This window comes from Caenorhabditis remanei, chromosome II, assembly GCF_010183535.1.
Source record: "Caenorhabditis remanei strain PX506 chromosome II, whole genome shotgun sequence".
Lineage (NCBI taxonomy): Eukaryota > Metazoa > Nematoda > Chromadorea > Rhabditida > Rhabditidae > Caenorhabditis > Caenorhabditis remanei.
Genome location: NC_071329.1, coordinates 4,433,041 through 4,450,459, shown reverse-complemented (window position 1 = coordinate 4,450,459; position 17,419 = coordinate 4,433,041). Strand labels below are relative to the sequence as shown.

General features: G+C 38.2%; 1 protein-coding gene across 1 annotated transcript; it reads right to left on the bottom strand.

Annotated features, from left to right (window-relative positions):
• Positions 1-735: 735 nt before the first annotated feature.
• On the bottom strand, positions 736-7,715 carry GCK72_004495 (uncharacterized protein; the record flags this gene model as incomplete). The annotated part of the gene is made up of 8 exons (XM_003101055.2): positions 736-828; positions 2,051-2,597; positions 4,404-4,840; positions 5,803-5,927; positions 6,132-6,225; positions 7,300-7,388; positions 7,446-7,575; positions 7,623-7,715. The coding sequence occupies 8 exons, from the start codon at positions 7,713-7,715 to the stop codon at positions 736-738; spliced, it is 1,608 nt and encodes a 535-aa protein (XP_003101103.2).
• Positions 7,716-17,419: the final 9,704 nt, after the last annotated feature.

Below are 17,419 nucleotides of genomic sequence, written 5' to 3'. Positions count from 1 at the left end.
CTCTATAAACATCGCTTCCAATATTCCAAAAGTTTTTGAGTTGCTTAAGTCTCCTGCCCGTCCTTGTACAGGTATCAAATAATACATTTTTGCTTAAACATGAGAAAGTAAAATTTCAATCCAACATGCCGTTCTATTAGAATAAATACGGTATGAAAAATATAGAAAAATTTTTCAATAATAACCTTAGTACCCAGATTTTTCCAGATCATCCAATTCTCCGCGCTCTCAACAGTAACGGCACTTGCAATAATTCATTACTGTACCTCTCCAACTGTCTCCCAGCACCAAAAATTCCCCATTAATATCCGTCTGCTCACCAGTTGCCCCTACTGTACCCGCCATAAACCATCCGTACCGTCAAAAAGTCATGCACTGTCATAAATATGTTCCCCCCCTCCCCCTTTTCATCCCCTCTCCTTCAGGTTTACACCATCACCCATTTGTCACCGCGTCGCCAGACACCCCTCTCCGGAATTTCTATGCTCCGCCATAAATCACTGCTCTGCAGAAAAGACTTCCTAATATTTCTGTGCACAGAGTTTTCAGGACGTGTGTAAGATCATAAAAATGAGCCTAAGGGAATAAAACAATGAAACAAATCCAAGGGATTAAGAAAATGAGGGAAATCTTCATTGAAGAAAGACAAGAAGAGGAAAAGTATGTACAGACATGATAGAGTTCCTATTTGGGCTAAAATGAGTACGACACTCCGATATTCCGTGATCTACAAACTTATGGTTTAACAAAGTTCTGATTATGATCCATATCTCGTCGGGTGATCTTGCAGGAGTATTCGACTGGGGATACGGTAAGGCCGAGGACTCGCTGAAAAAATGAAATAATTTGGGGATACCGGTATATTGAAGGTACACACAAAACATTTGGTTTTTAGCAGAAAACTGACAAATTTTTAAGATTTTCCCAGAATTTCTGAAAAATTGATCTATAGGAATTCGAGTTTTTCAGATAAGGAAACAATCTTCGAAAAAAAGTTTTCGACTTGAAGCCAACACATTCCCCTCCACTGTTCTCAATTTTCAGTATGTTACAGAACAAACCTAAACCATTATTTTTGTAGTTGACAACTTTTTTGTACGGACACTCCATGCAGAGGTACACCTCTCTCAACGGACCTAAGCTTGGAAGATACCTCATCCCGGTGTAGACATCATTATCAGTGCTGTATCTATCTTCGGAAGGTTTATACAAAAAAGTTGTCAATTGCAAAAATGGAGATCTAGGTTTGTTTTATAATTCACTAACAATTTGACAAAATGAAAATTAAATGTAACACTATTACAAGCGTACAAAGTTGACCACTATTACAAGATTCCCTGTTTTTTGAAGAGTTTTCAAAAAATTTGTCGTCCTACGTGATGTCACACTAGCCCAATGTTCGGGTATGTTAAAAAAACAAATATAGATATTTATCTTTGTAGTTGACAACTTTTCTGTACAAACCCTCTATGAGTTATAGCGCCTTGAAGTTGTTAAGAACACAGAATTCTGGTGTCCGAGCTGCCCCAACGGGGAGGGCTCGTACAAAAAAGTTGACAACTACAAAAATAGAGACCTAGACTTGTTTTATAACATACCAAAAATTTGAAAAAGCAGGACAACATGTGATACAGTTATGTTATCTCAAACTTGAATACTTTTCAATGATTTTGAAAATTCGCATTTCTTCAAAAAGGATGTCATGATGCAAAAATAACGTAACAATTTTTGTTTAATTAATGTTCACGTTTTACACCGAACCTGAATCTTCATTTTTGTAGTTGACCACTTTTCTGTACAATCTCCCCCTAAAGAGCTACGGTACCTTGAAGGCTCTAGCAGTGACGCTCTACTGCTAACAGCCAAAGAGATACCGTATCTCTTCAGGGACCGCCCATACAAAAAAGTTGTCAACTGCAAAAATGGAGATCTATATTTGATTCGTAACATATGGCAAAACCATGCAAGTTGAATTGTCTGAGAAATTGTGACGAGCTCTCAAACTTTGGTAATTTTTAGAAAAATAAAAATTGCGGTTCTGGACACCAACCTCAGTAGTCACCTCGTCCGCCACTTCAAAGCTGAAATTCTGCATCAAATTCGCAAAAATCAAGTACAACTCCGCCCTGGCCAACGATTCCCCAAGACACTGCCTCCTTCCGATACTAAACGGAAGGAACTCGTCAATCTTCTTCACATTCATCCCGTCATCCAGGAATCTCGACGGGTTGAACACTTCTGGATTCTCGAATATTTCAGGGTCATTCATGAGAATCGATATTTGTGGAATAATGAGGTCTCCCTTATGAAATTGATATCCATCAATATCGATGTCTTCTGCGACTGTTCTCAATAAGTTGATCGGCAGAATGTTGGCAATCCGTTGGATTTCATTTATTGTCGCCTGGACGTAGGGAAGACGGGTACGGTGTTGAATCTCTATCATTGGCTGGGAGATACTGTCCAACTCCTCTTGTACTCTCTTCTGGACGTGTTGGTCTTTAGCCATTAGGAGGAATGCCCATTTCAATGTGGTTACTGTAGTTTCCATACCAGCGAAGAAGAGGTCGAGGAGCAACATTTTCAGTTGTTGGTCGCTGGAAATATTGGGGTTTAGGGAGAGAAGTGGACATCCGGAAATCAGACACACAGACAGACGAAAATGAGCATTTTTTAAACCAAGACATTTAAAAACCCAGTTTCAAAACGTCTCGGTTTCAAAATGTCCTCGTTTAGAAAATTGCAACTGCGCTCTACCGATGTCCTCTTGAAAAGATACATGTAAAATTTTCAAGAAACCGGAAAATTTTCGTTTCTGTGGTTTCTCTGCGTCTCTCAATTCCTCACACTATTTTCGTCAGTTTCGGTAGAGCGCAGTTGCAGAGACACCAGTATCTTAATAGAAAGTACGCTATATTTCTAACAGCAATGGTGTAGTCCTCGTGGACAATCAGAATTTTTATTTTGAAAAATTTTGGTTTGTTGTCAGAAACGTCATTATTATCAATTTTTTCTAGATCCCAACTGATATGAAAACAGTGAAATCCATAGAAGCGGTGCAAAATAATTTCACTAGAAGAGTAATGTTTAGAGTGGCACGTAAAAGAATTCTTAATACGGACCCAGAGTACCGGAGTGCTGCTGAACGCCTTATTGACTACAACCTTCAAACTCTAAAAGATCGGCGGGAACACTTTGACGTTAAGTTTTTCCAAAAACTTCTACTGGGTAAAATTGCAATCGACCACAACAATTACTTTAGTTACTCTCCCACAAAAACCAGGCGTGGCCACTCCTACCGATGGAAGAAATCAAAAACCAAAATAGGCAGATTATTTTTTACAAACAGAGTGCTGAATAAAATAGTAAATCAAAAGCTCTAGAAGAAACACGGATTCTGACATTTCTGAACTTGACTTCTGACTTCCCCTCCTCTTTTTATTGTATTTTTTATTTTTTTTTAATATTCTATTTTCAATTGATTAACCTTCACGTATCGAGCATGCGTAAATAAATAATAATAATAATTTTACACCAAAACTGATGTACTTTTGTCAAAAATTTCAATTTACCCTCAAAACATTGTCCACGAGGACTACATTACAAAAATGGACCATTTTTCGAATTCAACGATTTGATTGTCCACGAGGACTACACGTGTTCGCGGAATTTAAATTTTCATTTTAGGCTCCGCCCCCAAGGTCAAAAAGGTCCCGGTACTTGAAAAGTGTTTACCGGCCAGCCATTTTTGTCCCATTTTGGGGGCGGGGTCTCAAATTTAAATGAAAATTTCGTCGAGTTGAAGAATCATTCTATTACGAGTAAGGATAAGGTGAGATTTTTAGGTTTGGAACATAAAAATTCGAAATTTTCAGGTTTCCGTTTAAAAAATCGCTGATTTTTAAAAATTCTGCAATTTGTCGTAAGATCTGGTGTATTTTGAGAATTCAGTGTTAGCGCAGAAACAACATTACAGTAATCTCACTAAGGAAGGCCCTCGACTTGGTTTGGAGTTATGAGACGTGACCTATATCATTGGAAAGCTGAGAAAACGCTGATTCCAAATATATATTCAGTTTTTGCCCTCGAGGCCTAGTATTTGAGAAAAACGAGGTCAAAGTTTGGACCCCTGGCAAGTCATTACCTTCCTGACGTGTTAAAAATACCGGCAGCGGGGTATAGGTGGTAGTGAGGTGGTGTGCCATGGTGAAGGGTGTGGGTTCACGTCAGGAAGGTAATGACTTGCCAGGGGTCCAAACTTTGACCTCGTTTCTCTAGAATACTAGGCCTCGAGGGCAAAAATTGAATATATATTTAGAATCAGCGTTTTCTCAGCTTTCCAATGATATAGGTCACGACCCAGACCAAAGTCGAGGGTATTACCTAGTCAATTAAAAACTCACTCAAAGAACCCAACATTCTCTCCATTCCTCTTCCTCTTCTCCACCTCAATCATATACGCGTAGGTCAAATCCTCGGGCTCCTGCTCGATCATCTCATCCCTCCATCCATCCCGATGCTTCTGGATTTGTCCCTCCAAAAACTCGAGGAGCTCCTTCTTAATACCCATAAGTCGATTCCATTCCCCATTGATCATGGGAACTTTTGTAGTGATCGGGAAGGCTATATAGGCTCCCATAATCGGTTGCATTACTGTATGGGACTGGTCGTCGAGCAGGTTGTGAAGACGATGCATGTACGAGTTGTCTTGATTGAAACGCAGACCGAAGAGCATGTTGTTGATGATATTTCCCACACAGACAGCTATTGAGGGACACAGTTGCAGTTCTTTGCAGTTTGGACCGCAAGACTTTTCCATATGGCTCATGAGGGTGGTGACCTGGAAACAGGCTGTTCAGTCTGATGAAAATCATTTAAATTACAACTAAACCATCATTACAATAATCATTAGCTCCGCCCCCTTTGAGATAAGGACCTTTAAAGAAGTTCAAGAAACGTTGTCAGTGTATTTTGGTCAGTGGAACCTTTCCCAGCTGGCCGCGAACTTAGAATTTGTTCAATTTATGTTATTTTAAATTGCTGATGTACATCAAATCAAGCGCTACATTTCTGTAGTTGAAAACTTTTGGAAAGCTCCGCCCATTTTTGAGGTAAGCGTCTTTGAAGATGGTCTACCGTAGCCCTACAGGTTGCTTTTATAGTTAGAGCTCACAAGCTTAATCTACACACGCTCTGTCTTGAAAATATGACTTATTAAGTTTCTAGGTGGTGACCTGGAAACGAAAGACTGTAAAATTTGTTTTCTGAAAATTTCTACGGAACATTATCAGCTTCCCACGGAACCCGAGGCGCTGCGGTCGCGTCGTAGGCGCCTTTGAAAATTTGAAAATTAGCGCAATTGCAACGTCTACCGGAGACCAACTGGTGAAACATGAACGAAAAAAGAAAAACATTCTTTTTCGTTTCAGAACAGCACTATCAAAGTGAAACATTTATTCGCGGTGTTTGCGGACTTCCAATTTTTTTGAATTTCAGGCTCCGCCCACAGAACAGAAAAAAGGTCGCTACACACTTGTCAAGTACAGGGCATGTAAAAAATTTTGTATAAAAATTTCAGGTCTGCAAACACCAAGTACCACTTCTTTTCGCACCAAGGTCAAAGTTCAGCTTTAAAAATTTCTGATTATACAAAAAAGTTTCGCTCCCGGGTGGGCTCGAACCACCAACCTTTCGGTTAACAGCCGAACGCGCTGCCTATTGCGCCACGGAAGCACACGATAGGAACCGGAGCGCAGGGCATACATGAATCCTTTCCTCTAGGAGATTCCTGTTTCCCCATACCTCCAACGTTATCATCTGCTCCATCAGTGGTCTTCCAACCCCAAAATCCCTCAACGTATGTAATGCGAATCTCCGTTGCTCCCTCCACTTGTCGCCGTCGATTTGAACAATTCCATTGGAGCCTTCTAGAAAAAGAAAAGAATAATAGATGTGTGTTGAAAATCGGTCATGCGTTATAATAGCAACGCTTCTAAAAACGGAACTGGGGGCCTCCTCCTCCCAACCACTCTCAATTATATTCACTCCTTTTTTCGCGCCTTTTCTATTCGTTTTTTGTGGATTTTCGGACATAATTAAGCTACTAGCTAAGAGGTGTACAATGAACATACCCATAATCGAATCGGTCACAAAATTACGCCACCGATTGGAGAACGCGTCGGCGTGTTGTATGAAGTACTTCTTGATGGTCGGGAGATCGGATACCTGGAAAATGGGTTTGATGGTTGAGAGCTTCAAGTTTTCTTTCAATTTTTAGGATCCGTCTCCAAAACGTGTATTTACCATTTTTCATGAAAAAATCCTATTTTTTAATTAATTGCTTTACTATAATTTGTCTCATACACAAATCGCTGCGAACATCCCCGACCGCCGAGTGCAAGCCTTGGTGGCCTAACTTTTACACGGCCCTCACGCTCATCGGTCACCAACTACAATACCAAATGTTATACGTCTGAAAAGGTGACGTCGTGAAGATTCTGAATCTGTTTTTAAACTTTGAATAGCATCAAAATGAACCGAAATGCACAACGTTTTTTCAGGTACTTACTTTTTTCAATTTTGAAAAAAAACTGTACTACTTCAAACTATTGTATCTTGGTTCATTTTGATGCTAAACAAATTTTGAAAACAGATTCAGAATTGTCGTGACTTCAGCTTTGTAATCGTGTAAAAATTTTATGCAATCTAAGAATTGGGTGGAGCACAGAGCCTTAAAGGCATCGCTTCCAAAATTCACAAAAATGTTTGAGTTGTTTAAGTCTCCTTCCCGTCCTTGTTCAGGTATCTAATAATAGATGAAACTTGTTAATCCGGACATCCGGACAGACAGATTTACCAGAAAACAGAAATAGCGGTCCTCAATAAGGGATTTGTGGAGGACCGCAAAATTCGAAATCAATAAATGTGCGAAAATTTTTTAAAACCTTTTTTCGGTAAAAATGCAGTAGGACATTTCGAAACTAGGCTCTTGAACGCCGTGACGTTTCGAAACTATGACAATTCGAAATCATATTTTTTTTCAGCTTTAAGTGGGACATTAGTTTCGAAAAGTCATAGGTTCAAAATGTCCAGTTTCGAAACGTCATTTTTTCCCCTATCTTACGTTACACTACAATTCTCTAAAATTAGCTGCTTGATTCTTATTAGTCACCCATCACCTGCTGTGATGTTTTTTCTTCTTCTCACCTGCTTCAAGCGCCCCCTTTTCTGTTTTCTTGAATCTTCTCTGCATCCCCCCCCCCCGTTATCTTATTTTTCAAATCTCGACAAATGACTCACCATAACCAACGGAATCGGTCCGATCCACACAGTGAATATCCCTCCATATCGTTTCTTCCACGACTGGAATAAGTCGTCCACGTTTTTTACTGTAATGGATAATATTTATGAATGAGAGGGGACTAGGATTTTTCTAGGCCACTTACCATTTACAAAACTTGACATGTTTCCAGCAACAAGCCATGGCATTGGCCCATTCGGGAGGCGTCGCCGCTTATAGTCCAGCTCGTAGAGCACGTAGAAAGTCGTGCAGATGAATAGGTATATGTAGGTGGTCTGAAATTTTACAATATGGCCTAGAAACCCAAAGTTAGGCCACTCACCATATAACTATCCACATCGAAAGTACGCATAATCCGAAAATACAGAAACGAGGTGGCGATTGAGAGGAGAATGGCATTTTTTAACGACGGCATTTATGCATACGGTGTGTTGTTGTACTGACTGCAAAAATATGTAGGTACAATTTATGGGAGAAAAGGATCAAGGAGGGGGGCGGAGAGAAGTGAGGAAAGAGGATTAAATGAGTAAAAGTAGTAGAGGGAAGGCGACCGGTTAGGGGGTGTGGACATGGAACAAATTGATACATGTGGATGCATATGTAATCGGTTTGGGGGGAAGTTCTGGAAGATTGGGAAAAGTTTCAACGGAATCATTGGTTAGGGGCGTTCAAGAACATCATTTCTGTAGTTTACGGTCCGGTTTTGGTCCGGTTTGGACATTTTTTTGCAAAAAGTTTTGTTTTTTCGAAGAATATCGTATTTTTCAGTTTTTTTCTGAACATTGCAAACCTAGAAAGCAGCCTAAAAAGGTACACAGGTGTACCACCAGAGACGCGCGAAACAGAAATCGGAAATTCCGAATTTTCCGATTTCCGAGACACAAAAAATAGCGAGTTTCCGGAATTTCCGAAAAGAATTTTCCCGAGTTCTGAAAATTTTGAAATTTTTAGTGTTTTGCAGCTTTAAAACTCTTTAGGGTGGGCTTGCACAACTATGCAATGATGAAGTTTTTTTTCTTGATCTACAGATTCGAATACGCCACAGTGTGTCAGGTCTCATGTTACTAAATAGGACTTGAATTGTATTTTTACTATTTTTTTCGCACAGACACTCCTTTGTCACAACTATATTGGCAACCAAAATCTACTGTTATTCAGTAAAAAAAGCTTTCAGTGTAAAAATATAGATCTAGGTTTTATCTAAAAAATCTTTTAAAACTCAAGGTTTTAGTATTACATACACAAAACAATGTGACATAATACTCAATAGTCCATTTTCTATATTTCAACTGAATGTGAGGGTAGGTCGTCACGGATCGCAAGATTTTTGATCCTCTGCATAGTTGTCAAGGCCCGGGCCGGCCCGGCAAGGCCCGAAGGCCCGGGCCGGGCCGGGCCGGGCCGGGCCGGTGGAAAATTTTCAAGGCCCGGCCCGGCCCGAAGGCCCGGCTTCAAAAAATGACCTTTTTTTTCCAATTTTTTTTTCGAAATTTTTTCAATTTTTCATCGGAAATGTGACCATTTTTAACTATTTTTCAGAATTTCTTCTAATTCTGACTGATAGTCGAAAATTTGACTTTTTCGCGAAAAAAATCAAAAAAATTCAAAAAATTTAAAAAAAATTTGAAAATTTGACTTTCGCGCCAATTTGCCCGGGCCTTCGGGCCGGGCCTTAAGCCCTGATTTCGCCGACAAGGCCCGGCCCGGCCCGGCCCGGGCCGGGCCTTGACAACTATGATCCTCTGCATAATTTAGGTCAGGAATCTTCCTTTTATGACTATCAGGATTTTGGAAGGAAAACCTAACTCTATGAACAAAGTATGTGAATAAACGTAACTTAACAATACCACCACCTTAAACTTCAATAATATACCCTAGACCTCACAGCTTAGAGCTGGAAGGGCCGTGAAAATGCTCGTCATGACCCGGCCTATTGCAAGTATGAAATATATAGAAAACGATAATAAAAGTACAACAAAAAACCCTCCAACGCAATATAAAAGGGTCCATCTGACATCTGACTGAGGTTCAGAAGCCACGCACCAAAATGGTGTACGATCGGATAGAGGAGAGTGGGGGGCGAGACTATCCCATCTACCTCCGAGATGAGGGAGGACAGAATTGTGTCATCGGAGAGAGAAATAGTGGAAAGAGGGGAGGAGAACTGGAGAAGGAAGATAAGCCAATGTGGAACGAAAAGAAAGGAGAGAGAGAGGAAGAATTGAGGGAGAATTGGAAAGTGACAAAAAGTTCGAATGGGTCACGGTGTGTTGTAGAAGAATTAGAAGGAGAGAGGGGGGGGGGGTCTCGGGAAAAGGAACTGTAGATTTTGATGAAGGAGATAATGAGAGGGGGAGGTTCTAGCTAGAAAGATACAAGAAAGGGGTTCCAGTGGGAGGGAAATTAGTCGAGAAGCTAAACATGGGTTGGCTAGCTAAACATGGGTTGGCCTAGGATGTTAGCTTGCGATAAATATGTAGGACATCCGGACCAACAAACGGACAGATAGGCTAAGTGGTTCCAGCAGGGTCTAAAGCTAAATCGGTACTAAAAATCTGATATAATTATGAAAATGGGAAACATATTCCTGTCGTACCCGTTTTTGAAAAAAGTACTTTTAAGTACATTTAAAAATGTTTAGTTTTCCAACTAGAGCCTTGTCATGGCTAGGTTGGAGTGCTTGCTTAGGACTTCGTGGACATCCGGACAAGGTTTGTATACAGGCAGACAGACAGACAGACAGACAGACAGACAGACAGACAAACAAACAAACATAAACCGATGTCTCCGTTAAGGGTGAGCTATTGAAACGACACAGTACTTGCAACTGCGCTCTACTGAAATTAAAGCGAATTGTAATTTGAGGGGATTTTAGAGACGCAGAGAGGAAAAAAAAATTTCCAAAAGAATTCCGGTGGAGCGCAGTTGCGAAAAATGTGCTGCAATGATAACGGATTTCGAATTAGAACCAGGACATAAAACTGTACTCAAGAGGAGTCTGCACTTGACGGTACCGTACCTCTGTAGGGAGAGCTTGTACAAAACAGTTGTCAACTACAAAAATGAAGATCTAGATTTGTTTTATAACATATCCAAATTGAGAGCTAGTGTGACATCACGTGGGGTGACTAATTTTGGAGAACACTTAAAAAAGAGAATATTGTTCTGAGAAATGTTGAACTTTGTACGCCTGTAATAGTGGTACCTTCAATTTCCATTGTCAAATTTTGGAAAATTGCAAAACAAACCTAGGTCTCCAATTTTGTAGTTGACAACTTTTTTGTCGACAGACCCTACGAAGAGGGATACGGTATTGAAAATAATGTCTACACCGGAAGAGGTATCTTCCTACAAACAGATACAAGCTCATGAACAAACCTTACATTTTGACGCAATTATGAATTTAATTTCTAGAATTCAAACTTTTATATTAAAATATTTCTATAATATGTCCTCGTCATTGTTTTCTCCAGATCTCTAGAAAGTTCTCGAACACACTCTCCTCCTCTTCTGCAAATTACGCAATGAACAATACGCTACAATGACTGCCTCCCCTCTTCTCGCTTCTTCCTCTCTAAAAAACCACGGGATGAAACCAGATGTCATGTTTCTTTATATATATGCATATATTTGCATGTTACGTTGTTGTCCATGTGTTGTCCACCAGTGATGTCTGAAGTGGATTGGCTTGTTTTTTGGGGTTTCCTCAATAATTCTAAAGGTTTGGAAGCCGAATGGTTGAAACATGGGATCATTAATGTCTCAGGATAAGAAAATTGCAGCTTTGGAATGATAGCCTAGAAAAGTCAGGGCTTAAAGGTATATGCTTTTTTTTCAAAGCGAGGCTTCAAAATTTTTTTTTGTTGACATTTTTTCAATTTTTCCTTAAAAATGTGAACATTTTTAATGATTAATTAGAATTTCTTCTAATCCTGAATCATAGTCAAACATTTGACTTTTTCGCGAAAAAAAGTTTTGAATATTGAAAAAATTGAATTTTGGCGCCAAAATCTGGGCCGGACCTTGACAACTACGGAATTTATTATAATAGACCCGCATGGTAATTAAAATGTCAAAAATAATGAATTCTCAAAAGTCTAGTTTTAAAAGGTCCTAATGCATTTAGCCCGAAAAAAGTTTTGAAAAGTTTTTTGCACGTTTTTGGATTTCAAATTTTGCGGTACCTCCACAAATCCCTTATTGAGAACCGCTGTTTTTGTTTTCAGGTAAATCGGTTTGTACAAATGTGCGGATGTCCAGAATACGGTATTTTTGTTATCTGGATTAACCATTTTCCTGCTTCCTCAAGTCTCTGAACAGCTACGGGAACGAAGCATAGTCAAAAACGTATAAAATATATAAAATATAAATTCTGTGACGCTGGCTTTAGAGTTTTGTGTTTTAAAATCCACATTTTAAACCGAAACGTTACACGCCTGGAAATCTTACGTTACGAGGATTTCGAATTTGCTTTCGAATTTTTGTCTAGTGTCCAAATGAACCAAGATACAACAATTTGAAGTAGAACTGTTTTTTTTTCAAAATTGAAAAAAGTAAGTACGTTTAAAAAAGTTGTGCATTTCGGTACGTTTTGATTTTTGCTCAAAATTTAAAAACAGATTCAGAATCTTTATGACGTCACCTTTTCAGACGTTTATCATTCAGTATGGCAGTTGCTGGCCGATGAGCATGAGGGCCGTGTAAAAGTTAGGTCACCATGGCTTGCATTATACAGTACTGGCCATAAAAAATGCGACACTTGCAATTTTTATTTGAAAATGGTCAACTTTGTGACGGTGACACGGCCTTCCTGATAGTCTCACAATATTGATTGTTAATGGAGTGTATAGATTACAAATAGAGCTTCATTTTTGTACTTTATAACTTTTTTGTACGGACACATCCTAAGAAGTTATCAATCGTCAAAGAAATATCTCGCATTTCTAGCCCTTTTTCAGTGCTAAAATGAGAGATTTTTGAGCTGTTTACATAGACTGCATGTAACTTCTCAGGACGTGCCCGTACAAAAATTTGTCAACTACAAAAATGAAACTCTATCAGGAAGGCCGTGCCACAGGCACAAACTAGACCATTTTCAACTAAAAACAGCAAGTGTCGCATTCTTTATGGCCAGTACTGTAAATGCTGTGCGATTGTTTAGCATTCGTTATGTCAATGTTCGCAGCGATTTGTGTTTTTTAAACTCTAATAGACAAATTATAGAAAAAATTAATTTAAAAATAAGGATTTTTCATGAAAAAATGAGTAATATCTGTGGTCTTGAACGGTTTTAAGTTGACGTATCCCAACTGTCAGTGAGAAAGCATCTCCACGAAAAAATCAAGAAAAATATGTCCAAGTGTGTTCTAAACCCAATCCCATATTCCTTATAACGGTTTCTGTTCCAACATTCCTTCTAAATCCAATCAAAGATTATGCTAATTCTAAATCAAGTGATGCATGAGACAGATTCCCCTCACCAAACCACCAAACCATCTGTAACTGATCAGTCACACATCAAATCCCCCTTTGTCATCGGATTTATTTTATTCTTCTTCTGGTGGAATGAAGGGGATAACAATAAAAAATGTTCGAGAGAGACGGGAAATTGAAAATCTGTTTTTTTTCTCATTCCCTCATTACACATCTACTGCTTAAGCCAGTCAGACATCTGGCTTCCCCTCAAAAAGTGGGCGTGGTCTAGAGAACCCAACCAACGAAATATTCTGGAAAAAAGCAGGCGAGAATAAGAAAAATATATATATGCATGTATGTTTTTGACGGAACGCGTCACGCTCTTTTCTCCGCCCGTCTTATAAGGTTTTGTCAGACGTCGGAGGAGAAGACAAATGTCTATTTTTCTTATTTTTTCCCCTTCTATTTGTCTGCTTTTTTTCTTTTGGCTGGTTTGTTTTGTTTTCTGGATATCGGATTTTATTGTTTTCATTTTTTATGTATATGTGCAGCTGGAAATCTGAAAATATTTGATTTTATGTAAGGAGAGATCGGAGGACATCCGGACAAACAGAGAGTCAATTAGACATTTGTATAGGAATCATGATTTTAGGCCATTTTAAGCCTAGAATTATCTAATAAAGTATTGAAGATTGTCGTCTAGACATCCGGACAGACATCCGGACATACGGATAGACAGACCGACAAAAAGGTGGCATATCAATTGTTGGACCATGACGGTAATTTTTTGGTTTTTGCAATTTTTGAAAATTTCTCAATTTTTAAAAATTTTGGGCACCCGGACTGACATACCGGTACAAGTAGCTTCCATCTTCCTGATTTCCAATAATATCAATAGTGCAGACTCACATTGTAATAATCGGACAGACTTCAACTTCTCGGACATCCAGACCTTACAGACACACAGACAGATTTTTGGACATCCGGACATTACAGTCAGACTAACAGTATTTGCTCTAACACATTTTACAAGGTTTCAGCAAAGTTTCTGCGGAAACTCGCAAAAACTGGAGACTCATGAAAATAGGCCCCCCTCCTTGAATTTCCGTCAATTTCTGAAGTACGGGATAATTAAAGAGTACCGGTCTATTTTACAAAGCTCCCCCCATCATGTTGCCGGTCTATTAGAGGGTGCCGGACATTTACAGGTGCATGTTGGTTAGAGTAAGTACAGTAACAGTTCCCCTAAACGAACAGACATGGTCCCACCAAGTACGTTTTTTTCAAAAAATGCCATTTTTTGATTTCACAAGTACTGTCAATTTTCACGTTTTGACTTGAACCTTTCTGGGTTGAAGTTTTCGAAAAACGGCCCAATTGACTTTTTGTAGCCTACATCTTCATCTTTTCATAACACTTTGAATTTTATGAAATCCTTCAAAGTGAACAAAGTTACAATGTCTCAAAGCGACTTAACCAAAAATTGTGCAAAAAAAAAAATGTCTGCAACTCCCAAAAAATACAGTTTAGCTCTATTCTCGGTCAGTGCTATGTTACGAAAAAAAATCGAGATCGTAGAACTGTAACTCATATTTAGAAATGTTTCAAACTTTTTTTTCTAAATTTTTGGCTGAAATTTTCTATTTTCAGCTGGTGATTTCAAAACATTTCTGTCTTAACTCATACATACAAACCTTGTTACCTCACACCCCTTGCTACCTCCACAATCTCTTCACTTACCACCAAAACTAATTTACGAAATGTCACCTGCCCACTTCCTCTCCCCCCTTTTCCCATTTTCTTCTCCTTTTTCCGTCCTAAAAAGACCTTGATAACAATCGACGAAACGGGGGAAAACGCGCTCCACAGAGAACACACCGCAGTGTGTTTGTACATGTAAATACATTTTATATAGTACATACATTTCCGTTTCCCTGTTCTTTTTATGTGTACTTTCGCCATTTTTTGTCTAGAATTGTTGTTGTCTTGTTAATTTGCACTGTGTTATTGTGAAATAGTCTGAAAATATTTTTATTGGACTTAGCTCTTCTTATTTTTAGTTATCAAATAATGCTTTCATTGTTTCATTGTTTAATAATCTGAAAATCGCAATGAATTAGATTCGAAGTGACTTATAATTAGGAAGTTTTTCATCTTCATATATAATTTTTTGAATTTTAGTAACTTTTTTTCTTCTGCGGTTTTTCTCATTTCTCCAGTTTTGCTGTACAAAAAAAGCGGTACAATCGAAATTTTGTTTTTTTTTCACATCGGTTTATAATTCTTATGTTAGACGTGACGTCAGAACTCAAAATAAAGAAAAAACCTAATGTTAGATATATAAACATATGAACATGATAGTTTTAGAAATAAGTTGATTCTTGACAAAATTCGGTTCGACATCCGGACAGACAGACACACATACAGATTGGAAGACAAGATCACGTGGATGCCTTTGCTAGTGGTCTAGTGGGAATTAAAAGTGCATTTAATTATGAGAGAATTAGGACCAGACTTGCAACGGGCCGGGTCTCAGTAAAAAATTTGAAAATCCGATTTTTTTCGATTTTTAGTCGAATTTTTGATTATATTTTTGAATATAGATAAAAACTCAAGCGTACATAGGATTTTTGATTATTTTTGTTTAAAATTTCAAAAAAAAAATTTGAAAAATTTTGTGAAAAAAATTGTGCACATTTTTGACTACGGGGCTATAGTTTGCAAGTCTGATGAGGACAGTAGAAAAAAAATCTGGACATACAAACGGACACCGGACATCCGGACTGAGAGTCACACAGACAGACATAACAATATTTCCAAAGTCTAGGTCGATTATTGTTATTAGAAACAACTTTTAGATAAACTTTTAATTTTAATTTGTTGACTCCGCCTCCGAAACAAACTGTTGTTTTGGAGGCGGAGTTTCAAAATTCAATCGAATTTCTCAATCCCTCCAGATTCTCCGATTTCCGAGAAACAATGAAGAAAATTCTTCCCCCTTCTTATTTTTAATTATTTTTTCTCTTCCCTTAAAACCCCCGGAACAAAAAAGATGGGAAACCATGGAAAATGGAAAAAAGGCAATTTCAGCAGAGGAAGAAAAAAAAACACATTCATTGTTGATTAGTTTTTGTGTGTGGTGTCTTTTCTTGTTTATTGCAAAAAAAGGGGTATAGGAAATTGAGAAAGTTTTCTGGAGCGACTTTTCAACTTTTCCCTCATTTCTCTCGAGAGTAAAACTCGAGACGCAGAGACGCTTAGTGCCAATTCGATATAGACAGCCGATTGGCACACGAGCCGCCACCCTTGCTCTTTTCTCTCTGTCTGTCTGCGTCTCTCTCCTTCACACACTATTTCTCTCTCGTCCTCTTGGTCACACATACACATACACACAACTCTTGTTGCTCACCCCGTCTCCTCTCCACTGCTATTATACGAGACTCTCTTTTTTTCTCTTCTTTTTCATGTACGTATTGGAAGTTTTTTATTTATTTTCTCATGGGAATTTTTTATTTTCGGCCGCCGTTTTGTTTCTATGGTGAAGTGACTTAATGTGAGAAATTACACACATTAAGTGAACTATTATTAAACGGAATCGAGAGGGAAGTGTATTATAATTAAAAGGACGGGAAAATGGAATGTGCATAAGAAACTAAACTAATTTTTGAATTAGTTGAGTTTCGGTAAAATGTATGTTTTTATTTCTCACTAGTGCAATCACGCTCCACTGCTAAATTGTTGCTTCTATATACATATTTACACTGATAAAATGTGAATTTTTTTGACTGGTACAATTACGCTCTAATGAAAGTATAATGTAAAAACTATTTTTTTTGTAAAAAAAGTATTTCGGAAAAACGACCTCGTTAAAATGATATTTTTCTCACTGAAAAATTTTGCTGCAAACATGCTCAAATGATAATAATAATATCATTCTGAACTACAGCTGAAATTTGTTCAGAAAATGTGAATTTTTTGTGTAAAACATGCTTATTTTCTTAATTTTGAGAAAAGATTTCACAAAATACAAGCCTTTTATTGAAAATACTCTGGAAAAATTCATGAAAATTGAAAATTTTAGATTTCCGTCCATCTGTGTGTCTGTTTGTCTATCTAAATGTCCCGATGTCCTCTTACAATAAATAAATACAATAAATACAAAATGTCTGTCTTTTTGTCTGTTTATCCAGATGTCCGTTTTTTTTCCATTTTTACCGATTTTCCTTTTAAAATCATTTAGAAATATGTATTTTATCTAATTTTATCCAAATCCCTGTTTTCTCATCGAAAAAATCCTATATTTAGAAATTCCAATTTTCCTAATGGACCTCACCCCGATCCCCTCTTCTTGGAATCCTCATGCTCCCAGATTTTCCAGATTTTGCATATTTTTCCTGCTCCTTTTCCCCTACTCCCAAACATGTTTTTATCTATTTTACAAGAGAGTATTACGGTGTGTGATAATCATGTGCACACATACATGATTATCATAATCACCACCCGATCATCCCCTCTTTTCCTCGAGTTTGTATTTTCTACTCATCACGTTTTTTCGTCTTCTTTACATGAAATGATGATGATGATCTAATACATAATTCAGAGGTTTTTCCATCTCTCGACGACTACACCAGCCAACATCTACATACACACAACACCCGACATCATCATTTGCATTTGTGACCAGTCGTTCCGACTGCGTCCCCA